Source organism: Salvelinus namaycush, chromosome 3 (assembly GCF_016432855.1).
Source record: "Salvelinus namaycush isolate Seneca chromosome 3, SaNama_1.0, whole genome shotgun sequence".
NCBI classification, from domain to species: Eukaryota; Metazoa; Chordata; class Actinopteri; order Salmoniformes; family Salmonidae; genus Salvelinus; species Salvelinus namaycush.
The window spans coordinates 58,065,076-58,085,250 of NC_052309.1; the positions used below are offsets into that span (position 1 = coordinate 58,065,076).

A 20,175-nucleotide genomic window follows, 5' to 3' on the forward strand; every position below is an offset into this window, starting at 1 on the left:
ATTCTTCATTGTCCTCTTTATATTGTTTTTTATCCGGCATAGCAAATATAGGTGAAAATCACTCCCTAGGCTGTACCTAGAAACATCTACATTAAATGTATGAATAAGTGAAAAGTGAAGTAACATTCTGATGTGAATAATGATGATTTATAATATACTATGTACTGGTCTCCCCAATTAGATGCCTGTGAGCTCACACTGGACTCAAACACAGCACCCAGGCCTCTCTCTGAGGCGAACAGAAAGGTGACACTTAGGAGAGAGGAGCAGCCGTATCCTCATCACACAAAGAGAGATTTGAGGTTATGTACAGGTTCTGTGTAGAGAGGGTGTGTCTGGGCATTGTTACTGGGAGGCAGAACTGAGTGGGTGAGGGATTGATAGGAGTGGGATATAAAGGAATCAGCACGAGAGGAGGGCTTAATATCTGTGAACTTGGACACAATGACAAGTCTTGAAGTGTCTGTACTGTGAGGATGACAGTTACTCTGCCTGGCACAGAAATAAGAGAACTGACATACAGTACCTGTCCTCTCCTCCGGCTGCCACAAAGTAGGAGTGCATCTGGATTAGCCGGCCAGCACTCTGTCCTTCTACAGTGTGTTCCCGACTTGCACACATTCCACACCACATTCACTCAATAGATCTATCCAGGTTTTAGGTTTTGGGATTGCTCCTCCTCAGTTTCCCTGTGATAGGTGGTTCTTGTGTCAAATCAACATTATGTTTCACTATAATTCTAGTCATGTTCAGCAGTGTACACCGTAGCAAGAATCAATACTCACTATTTAGTCATGAGTAAACACATGATTATTATCTACATTTTCATGATATTTACCTTATCTAGCCCCGTCCACGTGTGTCAATGTGCTGGAAGTTGCACCTTTTTTTTCAGGCTGCATAACGTGGATACACTACTGAAGTTGACAGACCTTGTAAACTAGTTATTCATTACTAGAATGAATCACCACACTCTGTTCTAAAAACATTTTATTCATAAATCATAGACCTTGTTGTTATTGCTTTTCCTTGGTGTTTGTAAATATTGTTGTCTGTCGAATATTTACTTGTCAAATTGTTGACACAACAATCCTGCTTGTGTGTGAACGCATTATAACAACATACTGTATGAATGAATAACTACAATATGCCAAGTAAAGTGTTACTGTAGCAGACATGATTTGGCTCATGGTCTCGGGATGAGGTAGCCCTGTTTGCGACCTCAAAATCCTTGTCAACCTCGAGCCAAGGGAGAATTTCCTATTCAGCTATTCGTTAAGACGTTGGTTTCTCCCATGGGAGACCTGGGTCCAGAGCCCACCTGTGACATTACCATACAATGTGTGTAAAAAGACCCGGAAATAATGGGAGAATTTGATGTCCTTGTTTCTGTCTGTCTAACCACAGTTGTTAATGATTAATCCTTATGGTGTGGAGAAAGCGTAGTTGAAACAGAAAGTAAATTTGTTCATGTCCAGGATCCATTTTGAGATGACAGAACAGGATAGCCTGTAAACTCTAAAGAAAGTAAAGTAAGTATTTTAGAACAATAATCTAAATGACTGAGCAGAAAAAGTTAATCCCGAATTATGGGACAACTTCTTTTATCATTTGATGGGTGTTTGATCGACTTATCATGTGCCATTCTGTGTAGTGTTGCAAATCTTTATGAAGCCTATTAGACACTAGTAAGTATACGTTTGATCAAGGAAGTGTGTGTCATCCAAGTGGTGTGTTTGGGTGTGTGTGCGTGTGTGTATGCCGGTGCATGTGTGTGCGACTATAGAACTTTAATCCTGGAAGTAGCAAGATACCCCTTAAATGAGTGTCTCTTGGGAAAGAGAGGAGGGGGGCACTGCCAGCCCCCACACCCAGAGATCAGAGTCTCCAGTACCTAGCTGTTTGTCTATGAAGAGTGATCGCTCTATGGACAATCCTCCGAATTTTATCAGTGGACCAATGCCCTTGGACTCAAAGTAAGGTTACTGCTATACATGATATCACTTGTAAAAGGAGGAATTCCACAATGTTTTTTTGTCATAGTATTAAATATCTACCTATCATTTCTGTATGGAATACTATAGGATTTAATAACCACAAACGCATAGTGGAAATATACTTAATAATTCCAGAGGCTTCAGACAGCAAGGTAATCAATCCAAGGTGGGATGATATAGTCAAAGGATGATGATGATGTTGGGGATGATTATTATGCTATAAAGGATGATGTCATATTATTTCATAGATGTTTGTTGTTTCCCATTATGTATCAGCATTAATAAATGTTTGCTGTCATTGATAAAAGCTTTGATAACTGGCATTTTATTGTGTAAACTTGCTAATAATTCCAGAGGCTCCAACCAGAACAAGAGAGCAGGGTCTCCAGTACCCAGCTGCCTGTCCATGAAGAGTGATTGGTCTATGGATCATCCAGCATCTTTCAAAAGAGGATCAACACCCTTTGACCAAAGGTTTGTTGGAATGAGACAGTACTTTCAACTCACAGTATGGTAAATACTACAACATTGCTAAGTTTGGTTATCCTTTCAGTCGGCCACTCGATGTAACATACTACGGGAGTCAACAACCAATCGTATTCACCTGAAAACTGAAATCACGCCCAACAAGTCAATGAATGCGGGCCCCGCCCTCGGAAGCCTTGCCTTCCTGGCTATAATACCGGGGCTCGCATTCATTTCCTAAATTCTTCGCTCTTCAGCTCGCCTGAAGGAAGAACGTCACCCAATCTACAAACTTTTCAAGCACACGAAGACTATGAGATTTGTCTCTGACTTAGGTGTCTGTGAGTGGGGAGAGAGTACTCACCCCCTAGATGTTGCAAGTTTTGGGTCGGTTTTTGTGTCAGCTAAAAGTGAACTACTTTCTGCTCTGCTTTTGTGTAGCTAATGCTTCCTTGCGTGGGTAAGATTTGTGTTGGCTAAAAACCCACTACTTTCTGTTCTACTTGTGTAGCCAGTGCTTCCTTGCTTGACTAAGATAGACAGTGGTAAGAGTACGTTCAGAAAGGCTAACCAGCCAAGTTTGAACCTCTGACCGTACACTAGGGCATGTGGTTTCACAATGAAAATGAAAGATTCTATCCCGTTTGCTTGAGGTGGAAACACGCTAATGTCACGTATACTCCCTCTCCGGCACTCGAGGTTGTCAGGCTGCTCATTATTACACACACCTGTCACCATTGTTAAGCACATCAGCGCCTCATCGGACTCAATCACCTGCCTGATTACCTTCCCTATATACTGTATGTCCGGTTTCTCTGACAGTGTTCAGAGTCTGGATATCCCTGGTTTGTTCTGGAAGATTTTAAGAGTGTGAATCGTATCACATCAGTCCGAGGGAGAGTGAACCATTGGTGGTTAATACGCCTTTGATGGAGCTGGGTCATAGGGCGGCAGATCACCTGGGTGTGGATTGGCTGTCTTCTCCCTGGCAGCAGAGTTCCTCCAGCATTTTTGGGAAGGTATTTACTTCCGGTCCCTGCAGTGGTGATGCGTCGCTTATCCCTCATTCAGCCAGGCTGTAGAGTATATGGAGGAGGTGGGGCTTGTTTGCACACCGCCGATGGATGGAACGCTGGCGAGTTACTTAGCTCCAGAGGCTAACAAGGGGGCTAATCCTAGTATGGTGCTTCCAAATAAACAGTGTCGTTTCTCGGCAGATCAGCTGGACAAAGTGTTACCAGGCTGAGGGTGTGGCAGCCCGATCATTGAATGTGGTCACAATGCTGCAGATGTATAATATCGATTTGCTACAGGAGCTGAATAAGACCGTGAAGGCGGGGAATTTGGTTTCAGAGATTCTCATCAAAATCCGTTCTACGCTTGATTTTGTACTAGGTCTGTCCAGCTGTACTATCCTGGCTGTGGGGATGGATATGGGGTGACTGTGGTGTCTCTGGTTGACATGGTCCTGGATTCCTGAGAGGTACAGACGGATATATTTGGATGAGCCAGTTTTGCCAACAAAGTTGTTTGGCTCGGCTATGGAGTCCTTACAGGCCTGTTTTGAGGAGAAACAAAAACAGAGCAGGTCCTTATCCCATGAAAATCCTTCATGGGGGCGACTCTGATGTTCCCGAGGCGTGAAGAACAGGGCCAGAGGTGGGTTGCCCTAGGTAAGGGGACGGCTTCTAGGTCAGTTTTTGACCGTCTAGTTGCTTCTGGGCAGAGGTGGACGTCTTGTCACAGACATATGTTGCGTTGAAGGAGAGCGGGTTCAAAGAAGATTCTTCCGCGATGCGGGGAAAGAGGCAGACCTCACAACCCTAGCTAGAGACCGGGAAAGGTGCCGTGTTTTCGGGGCCCTGCTCCCCAAGCATTTTACTGTGTCAACAGTGCTCCCAAGTGGCTCGGTCAATGGGGGCAAGTCACTGGTTGTCAAAGTCCCCGAAGCCAGTATGGGCCGTGTATCAGAATAGCGGTCCCACAAAAAAACGTTGTTTCTACCCAAGGTTCCTTTGAGTTCAGGGGTATCGAGAGTCTGGTATCGTCCAGGTGTGAGTATAATAAAAACAGTTCCTTCCCCACATTCAGACACACGGTTGTCGAGGCGTGGATATGAAAACAAGCATGACAAAAAAATACTAATTATCCCATTCCATTCCCATCCACTGCAGGAGATAATGTATGGGAGACTGGCAGCAGGCTCCGTCCAGTGGCGGGCATGCGTAGTTTCACCATGAGTGATAAGGACAATGACAAAGGGGTACGGTCGGCAGTTTGCTAAGCGTCCTCTTCCTTTCGTGGCATCATTACGTCAATGGTCCTAGTACCTGGCTTGAGAGAGGAGATTTCCTCTCTCCTTCAAAATCAGGCTATTCTCTTCGGGAGAATGAGTGGTTATGGGTCTGAATAAATAACTGCTATAGCCTACCGCCATCGCACATTCTCTTCTTTCAAACTCCCCATGAGTTCTCTTGGCTGCTGTATTTAACATTCAGCAAACAAGAGCTTGCATCCCTCTTCGAATAGCCTATTAGTATAAGAAATGCTTTAAAAAATGTCCAGCAAGCTATTCTAGTCTAGCTTTTTCTGTGACAGCAAGAGCAAAGGGGTGTTTTTTTAAGGAGAGAGGCCAGCGGAGCGCAGGTGCGTATTGCGCAAGAGACAGAGGCTATAAGTTAGAAGCTTATGCAATACCCATCATTTGTTAGCTAATTATAAGGCTATTACTTCATTGAATGTGTTACCTGAAAGAGGTAGGCTAGGACAGAGTTTTAAAACAGCCTATTACTTCAACATCGTTGCTTGAAAGGTTACAGAGGCATAAATATCATACACTCCAAAAATGCTAACCTCTCCTGTTATTGTAATGGTGAGAGGTTAGCATGTCTTGGTATTGTCCACATGTAGCTTGTTTTTGGTCACAGGTTCCGGAATGGCTCAAGTATTGCAACATTTACCTGGAGCTAACTCTGCAAATAGCACAACTGGGTGATTTGAAAAGTCAATCGATCAATAATATAATAATAATCTTAGCAAAAATGTTTATCTTAAATGCACAATATTTAGAAATTGGAAATTATGCAGACAATTACATTGATGGAAGCCACAATCTATCTGCAATATTAAAGCTGATCTACCCCCTAATTTTCTTTAAAAAAATATATTTTTTTTAAATGGTGAGAGGTTAGCATGTCTTGGGGTTATGATATTTGTGCGTCGGTAACATTCTCACTCATCATTATTCACGATTCATTCAGGACTATCTGTAATCATGGTGTGCAGTGTGTGAGGGGGTCAAGGGATCAATTCTCTATCAACTGTGGACACAGGTTCTGCAGACAGTGCATCACCAGATACCAGGAGCAGACTGGTTCTTCTGGAGACTATGGCTGTCCTCAGTGTAGAAAGAGATCCAGAACATGTCCAGTACTACAGCAACTAAATGAACCCAGTGATGCAAGAGGCTCTGAAAAGAGTAAGACAATTTGTTTCATTGTTCAAACCATGCTTATGTTTTCTGTATATCACATTTTTAGTTGGAGCTTTTCATTTAGTTAGCATGTGTTAAGAAAATACAGTGGGAAGAAAAAGTATTGTATGTGAACCCTTTAGAATTTCCTGGATTTCTGCATAAATTGATAGATTTAAAAAAATCTTCTCTTCATCTAAGTCACAACAATAGACAAACGCTTCAACTAATAACACACAAACAATTATAATTTTCCTTGTCTTACTGAACACACCGTGTTCAGACAATTACATTCACAGTGCAGTTTGAAAAAAATATTTGAACCCTTGGATTTAATAATAACAGGTAGACCCACCTTTGGCAGCAATAAACTCAACCAAACATTTTCTGTAGTTGCGGATCAGACCTGCACAACGGTCAGGAGGAATTTTGGACCAATTCCTCTTTACAAAACTGTTTCAGTTCCACAATATTCTTGAGATGTCTGGTGTGAACCGCTCTCTTGAGGTCATGCCACAGCATCTCAATCGGGTTGAGGTCAGGACTGACTGGGCCACTCCAGAAGGCGCATTTTCTTCTGTTCAAGCCATTCTGTTGTTGATTTACTATTTTCGGTTGTTGTCCTGTTGCATCGCCTAACTTCTGTTGAGCTTCAATTGGCGGACAGATAGCCTTACATTCTCCTGCAAAATGTCTTGGGAATTAATTTTCCTGTCGATGATAGCAAGCTGTCCAGGCCGGAGGCAGCAAAGCAGCCCCAAACCATGATGCTCCCTCCACCATACTTTACAGTTGGGATGAGGTTTTGATGTTGGTCTTTGTCTTACCATGGATTGACTTTTAGAGGTACTTTTGTTACCCTTTCCAGCCTTATGCATGTCAACAATTCTTAAACTTAGGTCTTCTGAGATATTTTTTGTTCGAAGCATGGTTCACATCAGGCAATGCTTCTTGTGAATAGCAAACTCATATTTTTTGAGTGTTTTTATGGGGCAGGGCAGCTGTAACCAAAATCTCCAATCTCGTCTCATTGATTAGACTCCAGGTTATTTGACTCCTGACTCCAATTAGCTTTTGGAGAAGTCATTAGCCTAGGAGTTCACATACTTTTCCCAACCTACACTGTGAATGTTTAAATGATGTATTCAATATAGACAAGAAAAATACAATAATTTGTGTGTTATTAGTTTAAGCACACTCTTTAAGCCTATTGTTATGACTTAGATGAAGATCAGATCAAATTTTATGTAAAATTTATGCAGAAATCCAGGTAATTCCAAAGGGTTCACATACTTTTTCTTGCCACTGTACAGAAAATAACAATAACGTGAATGTATTTATTTGATACACATCCTTTTCATTCTTCCCTTGTAGTGGATGACAGCCTGCAGAGAGCTTTAAAGATTCATAAAACCAATCTGAAAGGGAGGTATGGATGTGTGATAGAAGGCATCGTAAAAGCAGGGATTCAAACTCCCCTGAACAGAATTTACACAGAGCTCTACATCACAGAAGGAGAGAGTGAAGAGGTTAACAATGAACATGAGGTGTGGCAGCTAGAGACAACATCCAGAATGCCAACCTCACAGGACACAGCAATCCACTGCAATGACATCTTCAAACCCTTACCTGGCCAAGGCAGACCCATCAGAACTGTGCTGACGATGGGCATCGCTGGCATTGGAAAAACTGTCTCTGTGCAGAAGTTCATCCTAGACTGGGCTGAAGGGAAGGCAAACCAAGATGTGGATATCATATTTGTGCTTCCTTTCCGGGAGATAAACTTGATTAAAGATGAACAGTACAGTATACTCAGACTTCTAAACAGCTTCCACACAGATCTAGACATAGATGATGTGAAGAAACTTGCTGGATGTAAAGCTATGTTCATCTTTGATGGTCTGGATGAAAGCAGACTTCCATTGTTTTTCCAGCACAATGAAATGGTGTCTGATGTAACACAGACATCGTCTGTAGATGTGCTGCTGGCAAACCTCATCAAAGGGAATCTGCTTCCCTCTGCTCTTCTCTGGATAACTTCAAGACCAGCAGCAACCCATCAGATCCCCCCTGAGTATGTTGACCAGGTGACAGAGGTACGAGGGTTCAAGGACCCACAGAAGGAGGAGTACTTCAGGAAGAGATTCAGTGATGAGAACCTGGCCAGCAGAATCATCTCACACATAAAGACATCAAGGAGCCTCTACATCATGTGCCACATGCCAGTCTTCTGCTGGATTTCTGCAATAGTCCTTGAGTACATGTTAAGTACAGACAAGAGAAAAGAGATGCCAAAGACACTGACTGAGATGTTCATACACTTCCTTCTCATTCAGACCAATCTGAAGAACCAGAAGTATCATGGAAGTGATGAGATGGATCAAGAGGAGCTCATGGAGTCGGACAAGGAAGTTCTTCTGAAGCTGGGGAAACTGGCATTTGAACATCTGGAGAAGGGCAATCTCATGTTCTATGAAGAAGACCTTAAAGAGTGTGGTATTGATGTCAAAGAGGCCTCAGTGTACTCAGGAGTGTGCACAGAAATCTTTAAAGAAGAGTCTGTGTTGTCTCAGAGAATGGTGTACTGCTTTGTCCATCTGAGCATTCAGGAGTTTTTCTCTGCTGTCTATGTATATCATTGTTACACAACCAATAACATGAATGCACTGAAGTCCTTCTGGACTGGAGTTGTTTCTAATGAGCAATCCTTGGAAGAGCTTCTGAAGAGTGCTGTTAATAAAGCCTTGGAGAGCAAGAATGGACACCTGGATCTTTTTGTCCGCTTCCTTCATGGCCTCTCTCTGGAATCAAATCAGAAACTCCTACGAGGTCTGGTAAGACAGACAGAGAGCAGTCCAGAGAGCGTCCAGAAAACCATCCAATCCCTTAAGGTGATGCAGAAGAAGAACATCTCCCCTGAAAGGTGCATCAATCTTTTCCACTGTTTGATAGAGATGAAAGACCATTCAGTACAGGATGAAATCCAAGAGTTCTTGAGGTCAGAGAAGAGATCCCAAAACCTCTCACTTGCACACTGTTCAGCGCTGGTCTACATACTGCAAATGTCAGAGGACGTTCTCGATGAGTTTAAACTGAAGACGTACACCACGTCACAAGAGGGACGTAGGAGACTGCTCCCAGCTGTGAGGTGCTGCAGAAAAGCTCTGTACGTACTCATATGACTATAGCCCAGACCAAATGTATAGTATTTCATTGGCCAACTTGCATTATAATCAAACCAAAAATATATTTCTCCAGTTTGTTTGTGAAACCACAACAATATTTCTGCAGGTTGTCAGGCTGTGGAGTCACAGAGGAAGGCTATGCTTCTTTGGTCTCAGCTCTGAGGTCAAAACCGTCACACTTGAGAGAGCTGGATCTGAGCTACAATTGTCTAGGAGACTCCGGAGTGAAACTACTCACTGTTGGTCTGAAGGATCCACATTGTAGACTGGAGACAATGAGGTGAATAATATTTGTGTGTTCACACTGATATTTTAATTAAACCCAAAATATGTTTTTGTAGTTTGTTTGTGAAATCATGATACATTCTCTGCAGGCTGTCAGGCTGTTGGATCACAGAGGAAGGCTGTGCTTCTCTGGCCTCAGCTCTGAGTTCAAACCCCTCACACCTGAGAGAGGTTAATCTGAGTGACAATGACCTGAAGGATTCAGGAGTGAATCTGCTTTCTGGTATACTGGGGAATCTGGAGACACTGAGGTCAGTCAAATGAATTTGTGTGCACACATTTTGTGAAATCTATTACCAATCCGTTTGAAATTCCCACTGTAAACTGTATACTTTGAGGCCAGTGCAGTTAGTTTTTGTACACCAGTGGAGGCTGCTGAGGAGAGGACTGCTCATAATAATGGATTGAATTGAGTGCATTTGCTGGAATGGAGTGAATGGAATGGAAAACCATGTGTTTGATACAATTCCATTCACTTAATTTCAGCAAATAAAATGAGCCGTCTTCCCCTCAGCAGCCTCAACTGGTGTACATACTTTTTGACATTGTGTTGGTTTTTAGGAAACATTATTTGGGATTATAGTTTATTGGTTTTATGAATAAAAAGTTAAAATGTTCAAATGTTTATGATCTTTTTTATTTACGTAGACTAAAACAATGCAGATTAACAAAGACATGCTGTGCAATGCTGGTATCAGCTCTCAGCTCAAACTCTTCACACCTGAGAGAGCTGGACCTGTGTGACAATGACCTTCAGGATTCAGGAGTGAAATTACTCTCTTCTGGACTGGGAAATCCTCACTGTAAACTGGAGACTCTGAGGTCAGTATTCCTGTATTTATTCAACTTATGGCTGCAGGGGCAGTATTGAGTAGCTTGGATGAAAGGGGCACAGAGATGCCCATAGTAAACTGCCTGCTCCTCAGTCCCAGTTGCTAATATATGCATATTATTAGTCACATTGGATAGAAAACACTCGGAAGTTTCTAAAACTGTTTGAATGATGTCTGTGAGTATAACATAACTCATATGGCAGGCAAAAACCTGAGAAAAAATCCAAACAGGAAGTGGGAATTCTGAGGCTGGTCGATTTTCAACCAAGATCCTATTGAATTCACAGCGAGATATGGATGAGTTTGCACTTCCTACGGCTTCCACTAGATGTCAACAGTCTGTAGAACCTGGTCTGATGCCTCTACTGTGAAGGGGGGCCGAATGAGAGGGGAATTAGTCAGGTCTGCCATGACCTGACCATGCTCTAACCATGCGCGTTCACATGAGAGGGAGCTCTGTTCCATCGCTCATCTGAAGTCAATGTAATTCTCCGGTTGGAACGTTATTCAAGAGTTATGTTAAAAACATTCTAAAGATTGATTCAATACATCGTTTGACATGTTTCTACTGACTGTTACGGAACATGGACATTTGGACATTTCGTCAGCTTATAGTGATCGCGCTTCCTGACGTTGGATTTGTTTACCAAACACGCTAACAAAAATAACTATTTGGACATAAATGATGGACATTACCGAACAAAACTATAATTTCTTGTGGAAGTGGGAGTCCTGGGAGTGCATTCCGACGAAGATCAGCAAAGGTAAGTGAAGATTTATAATGCTTTTTATGAGTTTTGTTAACTGCACAATTTGGCGGGTAACTGTATGGCTTGCTTATGTGGCTGAACGCTGTTTTCAGATTATTGAATATTGTGTTTTGCCGTAAAGCTTTTTGAAATCTGACACAGCGGTTGCATTAAGAACAAGTGTATTTTTAATTATATGTAAAACATGTATCTTTCATCAAAGTTTATGATGAGTATTTATGTTATTTGACGTGGCTCTCTGCAATTTCTCCGGATATTTTGGAGGCATTTCTGAACATGGCGCCAATGTAAACTGAGGTTTCTGGATATAAATATTAACTTTATCGAACAAAACATATATGTATTGTGTAACATGAAGTCCTATGAGTGTCATCTGATGAAGATCATCAAAGGTTAGTGATTCATTTTATCTCTATTTCTGCTTTTTGTGACTTCAGTCTTTGGCTGGAAAAATTACTGTGTTTGTCTGTGATTTTGCGGTGACCTAACATAATCGTTTGTGGTGCTTTCGCTGAAAAGCCTATTTGAAATCGGACACTTTGGTGGGATTAACAACAAGATTACCTTTAAAATTGTATAAGATACATGTATGTTTGAGGAATTTTAATTATGAGATTTCTGTTGTTTGAATTTGGCACCCTGCACTTTCACTGGCTGTTGTCATATTGATCCCGTTAACGGGATTGCAGCCATAAGAAGTTTTTAAGATGTAGCTGCCAATCTCTCTTTCCACAATAAGGTAGCAGCAATGTTGTTAAAATAACAATCATCTATTTTCAGGCTGTCAGGCTGTCTGATCACAGTGGAAGGCTGTGGTTTTCTGGCATCAGCTCTGAAGTCAAACCCCTCACACCTAAGAGAGCTGGATCTTCGGTACAATCACCCAGAAGACTTGGGAGTGCGACTGCTCTCTGCTGGACTTGAGGATCCGCACTGGAAACTGGAGAAACTCAAGTATGTAGCCAGCAGGCAACTGTTGACAATAATGTCATTTAACATTGTTTATGACATCAGATCCATGTTATTATAGACACGATGATATCCTTCGTCATTTCTCCGTCAATACTCCATGTTACTTAACTAAATTTGGCACACTGGTTGAGAACTCAATTCCCTAACTAGTCAGCAGATGACACAGCGATCCGCTCACTAGAAGGATGGATAGAAATGTAACGTTCTCACATAGGGATTCTCTAAGAAGACATTTAAGAAGGCTGTGATGTCGTTCTGCTGTATTGACTACTTGGCCCTGTTGGCAACCAGTAGCTAGCTTAAAATTTGTATATTTCTGTTAGCTTACGTTGTAGCTAGCTAACAAACAAACCATTAGCGACTAACAAGTATAGCTATAATGTTACCTTTCCAACCGGTGATGGCCAAAGATGAGGAATGATCTGCTGTCAGGGGCAGGGACTGCTAGCCGAGATTGAGGAGGCTGCATGCCTCCTCGTCAACCCCAGCTTTGGCCTCCACACAAATTTGTAAACTAATTTTTTTAGAAAATGGCCATTGAATGTGTTAGTACACATAATGGAGAGCTTTGTCTACACCCATTAAGAATTGTTCACACCCTCTTAAACCTTAGCCCCACCAATCTCTAAGGATTCACATGTGAGGCCATGTGCTAAACATAGTAAGATAGTGTATTTTTTGCTACTTCTTTCAGTCTTAATCGTTGGTTGTTTACTATACTATCTACTCCTTGGCCTATATCCTAATCTGACTTTGGTGCAGGTCATGTGTTTCTTCACATTACCGTCTCTGATAAACACACACTATATCAAATAAAGGTGTATTTGTCACATGCACAGGATACAGAAGGAGTAAACGGTATAGTGAATTTGGTTACTTGCATAGTAATATCAAATTGGAAGTGTCTAGAAATATTGTATAATTATTAGATTACCCTAAATTGATGGGTTATGTGAAAGCTATAACCACCTCCCAGCCACATATAGCTAAGTGAATGGGTCACTATTGTTGAGCTTCAATTGGTGGACAGAGCCTTACATTCTCTGGAAAATGTATTGATTAACTTGAATACATTTTCCCTTCGATTATAGCAGGCCGTCCAGGCCATGATGTTCCCTCCACCATACTTTACAGTTGGGATGAGGTTTTGATGTTGGCTTGATGTGCCTTTTTTTTCTCCACACATAGTGTTGTGTGTTCCTTCCAAACAACATCTGTCTACAGAGTATTTTGCCAGTAGCGCTGTGGAACATCCAGGTGCTCTTTTGCGAACTTCAGACATGCAGCAATGTTTTTTTTGGACAGCAGTGGCTTCTTCTGTGGTGTCCTCCCATGAACACCATTCCTGTTTAGTGTTTTAGGTATCATAGACTCGTCAACAGAGATGTTAGCATGTTCCAGAAATTTCTGTAAGCCTTTAGCTGACACTCTAGGATTCTTCTTAACCTCATTGAGCATTCTGCACTGTGCTCTTGCAGTCACCTTTGCAGGACGGCCACTCCTAGGGAGAGTAGCAACAGTTGAACTCCATTTATAGACAATTTGTCTTACTGTTGACTGATAAACATCAAGGCCTTTAGAGATACTTTTGTAACCCTTTCCAGCTTTATGCTAGTCAACAAGTCTTAATCTTAGGTCTTCTGAGATCTCTTTTGTTCGAGGCATGGTTCACATCAGGCAATGCTTGTGAGTAGCAAACTCAAATTTTGTGAGTTTTTTTATAGGGCAGGCAGCTCTAACCAACATCTCCAATCTCGTCTCATTGATTGGACTCCAGGTTAGCTGACTCCTGACTCTATTAGCCTAGGTGTTCACATACTTTTTCCAACCTACACTGAATGTTTAAATGATGTATTCCCTATAAATGTCACTCCCTTTGGTTCCTTTCCCAGGCGTCATTGTTTCGGTTTCAGTTTCATGTCTGTGTGCTGTTAGTGTTTCTTGTTTTGTATTATGTTCAGTTTATTGTATTACAACACTCTCTGAACTTGCTTCCTGACTCTCAGTGCACATTGTTACACATTCAGAAGCTAAACAGTGTTTGTTTACAATTTGGTTCTGGTGGGGTACAATTGGACTAAGCTCATGAGGCATTTATGTAAGTTATATTCTTCAAGAATCAATGGGTGTGTGTAAGTCAAACAATTGTTTTAGCAGTCTCAGATTGATCCTTTAAATAATATGAATTATAAATGTCTCAAGCATAGCGTACCTGTCTTACTCCATTGTTTATAACAGGAAAATAAACCAAGTATTGCTTCAAAATATGTTCAAAAGCTGTCAACTACGCTACCTCGTCCATTTCCCATCTGAGTAGGCCTATGTATTAGGCTAGGTCACATGTAGGGTTAAGGAGCAGTTTCACAGACTAAACCTAGTTCTGGACTAGAAGGATATTGGCTGGAGATTTTCCATTAATCTCACTTTATATTCCAGGACTAGGCTTAATCTGTGTCTGGGAAAACCTCTCGATAATGTTTAAATGAGTGGAACGGGAGGATGTATTACATGAAAAAACGAATTTAAATTACAAAGTACATTAATGGGATAAACCTATAAACCTTGTATTAGGTTGTTTGAGAGAAGGACTGAATCCTAATCAAGCCATCCTATGTGAGTATCTGTTGAAGTACAATAGATCAATACATTTACAGTACTCTAGCAGGTGTCGACGTGTGTAGGATGATGTCACCCAGTTTGTGTATCACTCAACACCTGTCTGATGTTTTGCTTTTCCTACAGTGTGGACCATGGTAAAGGGGGTTGGTTGAAATCAGGGCTGAAAAAATGTGAGTACTGACCGAAATCCCCCCCCCCCCCACACACACACACTCTGTATTGATTACTAACACGGTATATTGTGTCTTGGTCTCCCCCATCAGATGCCTGTGTAATCACACTGGACCCAAACACAGCATTCAAAAAACTATCTCTGTCCGAGGAGAACAGAAAGGTGACATATGGGGGAGAGAAGCAACCGTATCCTGATCACCCAGATAGATTTAATTACTGGGCACAGGTGCTGTGTAGAGAGGGTCTGTCTGGGCGCTGTTACTGGGAGGCAGAGTGGAGTGGTAGTGAGGCTGTTATAGGACTGACATATAGAGGAATCTGCAGGAATGGAGAGATTACTGACTTTAGGCTTGGACGCAATGACAAGTCCTGGAGTCTGGAATGCTCTAGTACCAGTTACTCTGCCAGACACAATAGTGAGAGCACTACTGCCATATCTGTCCCTTCCTCCAGCACTCACAAAGTAGGAGTGTATCTGGACTGGCTGGCCGGCACTCTGGCCTTCTACAGTGTCTCTTCTGACACACTGACCCACCTGCATACCTTTCATGCCACTTTCACTGAGCCCCTCTATCCAGGGTTTAAGCTTTGGGGTTCTGACTCCACAGTGTCCCTGTGCCAGATAAAATAGAGTATCCTGAGTCTTCAGCAAAGTCACACTCCTGCTCAAACACAGCTGGGTGACACACACACACACACACACACACACACACACACACACACACACACACACACACACACACACACACACACACACACACACACACACACACACACACACACACACACACACACACACACACACACACACACACACACACACACAACCTATGATTATGTAAATCGTTTTTTAGTTCATTAGGGTTCACAGGTATTATACCGGAGTAGTTTTCTAAATAAAGTGAATCACAACACTAGCAGTTGGAAAGCAGATCTTGCTATTATTTTTCATTGTTGTATTATAGTCCTGAAAATTGATTTGTCAAATTGCTTTGACTGCTTCTGTAAAGGAATTGTTTTTGATGATTAAACAGTGATTTTATTGTAAACATGGCCTTTCCTTTAAACTGGTTTAACTGGTTTTATGATTACACTTTTATGGTGTCAATGTAACCAGACTTTAACAAGATGTTATTGTATTCAAAGCTAATCAGTCACTAGAATGATACAGAGCCACTTACATCACATTACCATACTTACTTTGTTCTGGTAGTGAATTCAGGCTACAACGTAAAGATCTCAGGGATTATTTCAAAGCGTGTACACAGAGTGAAAAATACACACGAAGAGGCATATTAACAAATTGGTGGATGTTTTTTATATGCGAAAATGGGGTGCACTTCCTCAAAAAGGACCCTCAACACAAAGAGAAGACAGAGGAAGGGGTCACTGGCTCTAGGGAACATGACATTGAGGTTAAAGTTAAGAGGTAATAATAATATAAATAATATTGACAATGATAAAAAAAAACATATTTTATGTAATGCTTTAAGGAGACTTTATTATAGAGAACAAAAAAAACATATACAATAAAGTAATTCAAATAAGAACATAATCCTCATTAGGCAGAATATTAGAGAGACTGAAAGGTCTAGCTGTATCTGTTGTGTTGAAGCCCAATCCAACAGGAGAGACAAGACCAACCTGTACCCAGCAGTGTGTCCAGGAAGAGTGACCAGTCTATGAAACAGCCAACACATGTAAAAGACAAAAACATTTATACAGAACAAAGGTGATGATAATTATGTGAATGACAGTGTTTGTTTTTATCGGATGTACTCTTCAGCTGTCTACTGCAGCCTATTGTACAGTAAATAGGTAGACCTGTGCAGAGCTGTAGTGTAGTGATAACAACACCCTACACAACTTTCCATTGGAGACCACGGTTCATTCCATGCGTCCACCCTTCCCACTCTTTCTCACACCTTTTAAATGGTTAAATCTGTAGATGTGACTTTATCACCTGTATAGTCTAAGTTCACGTGCACTCTCTCTCTCCAGTCACTCAATGGAGAGTGCAGGAGCAAACAAGAGCTTAAAACAAGTGAATGTTGACTGCTGTGAATTCTGTTATTAATGAGTCTTAATTCAAAGTCAAAAACCACGTCAAACAGCTCCTATTCTACATAATTAGAAGTCAGGGGCAAAGTGTCTTGTGTGCTTTTTATTGAACCTTTATTTAACTAGGCAAGTCGATTAAGAACAAATTCTTATTTACAATGACGGCGTACCAAGAGGCAAAAGGCCTCCTTTGGGGACGGGGGCTGTGAGGTACTCCCTTGGTGATATGCAGTGGCAGAGACAGCATTGCACTCTTTGAGAGAGGTAGTTAGCATACCAGGCCAAAGACCCCCAGAGACACCAATACTCCTTAGCCGACCCACAAGAATGGAATGGTCTACCTTATCAAAAGCTTTGGCCAAGTCAATAAAAATAGCAACACAACATTGCTAAGAGTCAATGAAGGGCAGTGGTGACATCATTTAGGACATTTAAGGTTGCAGTGATTCATCCATAACCTGAGTGGAAACCAGATTGCGTACCAGAGAGAATACTATTGACAAGTTTTTCCAACACTTTGATAAACAGGGCAAGATAGAAATTGGCCTATAACAGTTAGGATCAGCTTGATCTCCCTTTTAAATAAAGGACGCTCCGTGGCTGCCTTTCAAGCACTGGGGACCTCCCCAGAGAGGTTTAAAAGGTGAGCAAAGATAGGGGCTGCAACCGTAAAGAAGAAAGGATCTAAACCATCTGACCCAGATGTTTTTAGGGTCAAATTTATGGAGTTCCTTTAGCACCTAAGACTCAGTGACCGCCTGCAGGGAGAAGCTGTGTAGCGGGGCATTGGAAAAAGTGTGAGGAGCATCAGGGTTAGTCGCATTAGAAGGGCTGGGAGACGAAGAACTGTTGGACGTGCAAGGAGGCGTGGCTGAGTCAAATAGGAATAATGACTTAAGGAAGTGGTGATTAAAGAGCTCAGCCATATGCTCCTTGTCAGTAACAACCACATCATCAACATTAAGGGACATGGGCAGCTGTGAGGAGGAGGGTTTATTCTCCAGGTCTTTTACCGTTTTCCAGAATTTCTTGGGGTTAGACCCACAGAGAGAGAACCGCTCCTTAAAGTAACTAACTTTTGCCTTCTGAATAGCCTATTTCTCATTTGCCTGAACGACATACAGTCAGCCTGAGCATTTGTGTGCTGAGCCTATGGTGTTCTTGAGGTGGAGTAACTCTGACAGATTACGGTTGAACCAGGGGCTAAACCTGTTTTTAATTCTAATTTTCATTATGTGAGCGTGCTTGTTAACAATACCACTGAAAACATTTAAAAAAATAAGGTCCAAGCATTTGACAGAGGCGATCAAGATGATTCTATACTAATTTACAGAGACCAGGTCATAAAGGAAGGCTTGCTCATTAAAGTTTTTCAGCAAGCGCCTATGACAAATCAGAACAGGTTGTTTAACTGAGCAGCCATTACGAATACAGACCATAAAACAGGTGGTTTAAGCATGTCCCAGTTTAGGTCACCTAGCAGGACAAATTCAGACTCAGTGTAAGGGGCCATGAGAGAGCTTAGGGCAGGTAGGGTACAGGCTGGTGCTGATGGTGGACGATGGTGGACGATACCACCAACAGTTAACAAAGAGCAATTTGAAAGCTTAGTGCTTAAAAACAGCAAATCAAATTGTTTGGGGACAGACTTGGTGGAGACAACCGAGTACCAAAGGTGTTCCTTGTTAAAGATTGCCACTCCACCACCTTTGGAAGATCTGTCATGCCATATGTCATCAGCTCTATAGTGGGCTGCTTGATGAACCTCCTGTATCCAAAAAAGTGATATGCTACATTCATAAATTCAATAAATAAATAACCTTTATAAACGTGGAATAATGATAAGATAGTTAATGTTCTATTTGTGCTGAATGAATAGAGTGAATCTCACAACCATTGTTATTTTTGATCTCTTATATTGCTGTCTGAAGAATGTTAATTTAAATGGTTGACACAACACTCCTGCTACAAATGACATGATAACAGATTTTGCCAAACCTTAACATTCAATAAACATCATGTCAACATGAGCATATCTATTAGGTGTTCTGAAATGCCACAATATTAGGATACTTTGTTGTCAAGGCAAGTTTACAGGCACATTATTAAAATACTAAATACAATACTTATACACATTACTTATTTACAATTATAGCTCATTCATCTTCATATAATGCAGTCGTCTTGGTTGGACGCAGTGGCGATTTTAGCAAGTAAATCTTGGTGGGGCAAACTCCCCCCCAAAATTTGGGATGCGTGCTAGCAAAACCACCACACAACACAAAACACCAAACAATACGTTAATTGCACAAAAACGATGGGGGTGAAAATTATTAGGGTGAGGCACATGGGCTAACAGCTTACTACACAACATACACTTAGCATTACTTTCTTGGCTACAGTATACATATCTCTCTGGCATATTACGTAATTTATGCAGCAGCATTCAATACATTGTTGGACTCACTTTGTTGTGCTGTGCTCACTTGAAGGAAGGTGGTGTGACAGTCCTTCTTGTGGGCTCTAGAATGAGGCCCAAAATCCCGACTTGGAATTCCGAGTTGGATGACAGTTCAAAATTATTTTCTGTATTTTCACAGACGGAGCTTGTTCCCAGTTGTCTTGAACTCACTGTTGTCTGATATTTCCCATTTCCGAGTTTCCAGTTGTTTTGAACGCGGCAGAGGTCATGCTGGATTGACAGCATGGCCAATGATTCAAACTTGACCTGACGACCAAGATCAGCTTGTAGGAGCCCAGCCCGCCTCAAGGAGTTGCTAGAACACGATGAGACAAGGACATCCCGGGCCAACCAAACCCTCCCTAACACGGAAGACACTGGGCCAATTGTGCGCCGCCTCGTGGGTCTTCCGGTCACAGTCAGCTGTGACACAGCCTGGGATCAAACCCAAGGCTGCAGTGGAGCCTTAGCACTCATTGTTGAATTTGCTATTTCCAGCTTGCTGTGTAGTGTTTATGTCTAATGGCCGATGAGCACCGATACGTTTTATCTATAATTTCTCTTCATATGACAAAGATTGAAAAGGATTTGCCAGTAGATTGACAACTTGATTCATGATGATGACTGCTAGCTTGCTAGCTAAGATTTTGAATGTATGACGTTGACAGTCCAATCAAAGCTACTGTAGATATAACGTGATTTGACATCATTTTATCTGTGGCAAATGACATTGAGCCTTCTTGGATGGGCACTTCTAATGTAAGTCTATGGCAGAACCCAAGGGGCTTGAATTTGTAAGCATTTGTAAGAATTTGTAAGCATTTCACTGTGTATGTAAACTTCTGACCCACTGGGAATGTGATGAAAGAAATAAAAGCTGA

At 41.7% G+C, this 20,175-nt stretch overlaps 1 protein-coding gene across 3 annotated transcripts; it reads left to right on the plus strand.

Moving 5' to 3' along the window:
* The first annotated feature begins 1,435 nt into the window (after positions 1-1,435).
* Positions 1,436-19,905, plus strand: LOC120033444 (NLR family CARD domain-containing protein 3-like). 3 transcript variants are annotated; one of them, XM_038979823.1, is made up of 11 exons: positions 1,436-1,532; positions 1,787-1,976; positions 2,352-2,471; positions 5,723-5,940; positions 7,309-9,100; positions 9,226-9,399; positions 9,494-9,655; positions 10,053-10,226; positions 11,788-11,961; positions 14,722-14,768; positions 19,500-19,905. In XM_038979823.1, exons 2-11 carry the CDS (start codon positions 1,822-1,824, stop codon positions 19,532-19,534), a joined length of 3,051 nt encoding a protein of 1,016 aa, XP_038835751.1. In that variant the 5' UTR covers positions 1,436-1,532; positions 1,787-1,821; the 3' UTR covers positions 19,535-19,905. The 3 variants fall into 3 exon arrangements, with proteins under 3 accessions (XP_038835751.1, XP_038835735.1, XP_038835742.1); XM_038979807.1 differs by lacking the exon at positions 19,500-19,905 and adding an exon at positions 14,862-15,535; XM_038979814.1 differs by lacking the exon at positions 19,500-19,905 and adding an exon at positions 14,862-15,535 and having other exon boundaries at positions 5,795-5,940.
* Positions 19,906-20,175: the final 270 nt, after the last annotated feature.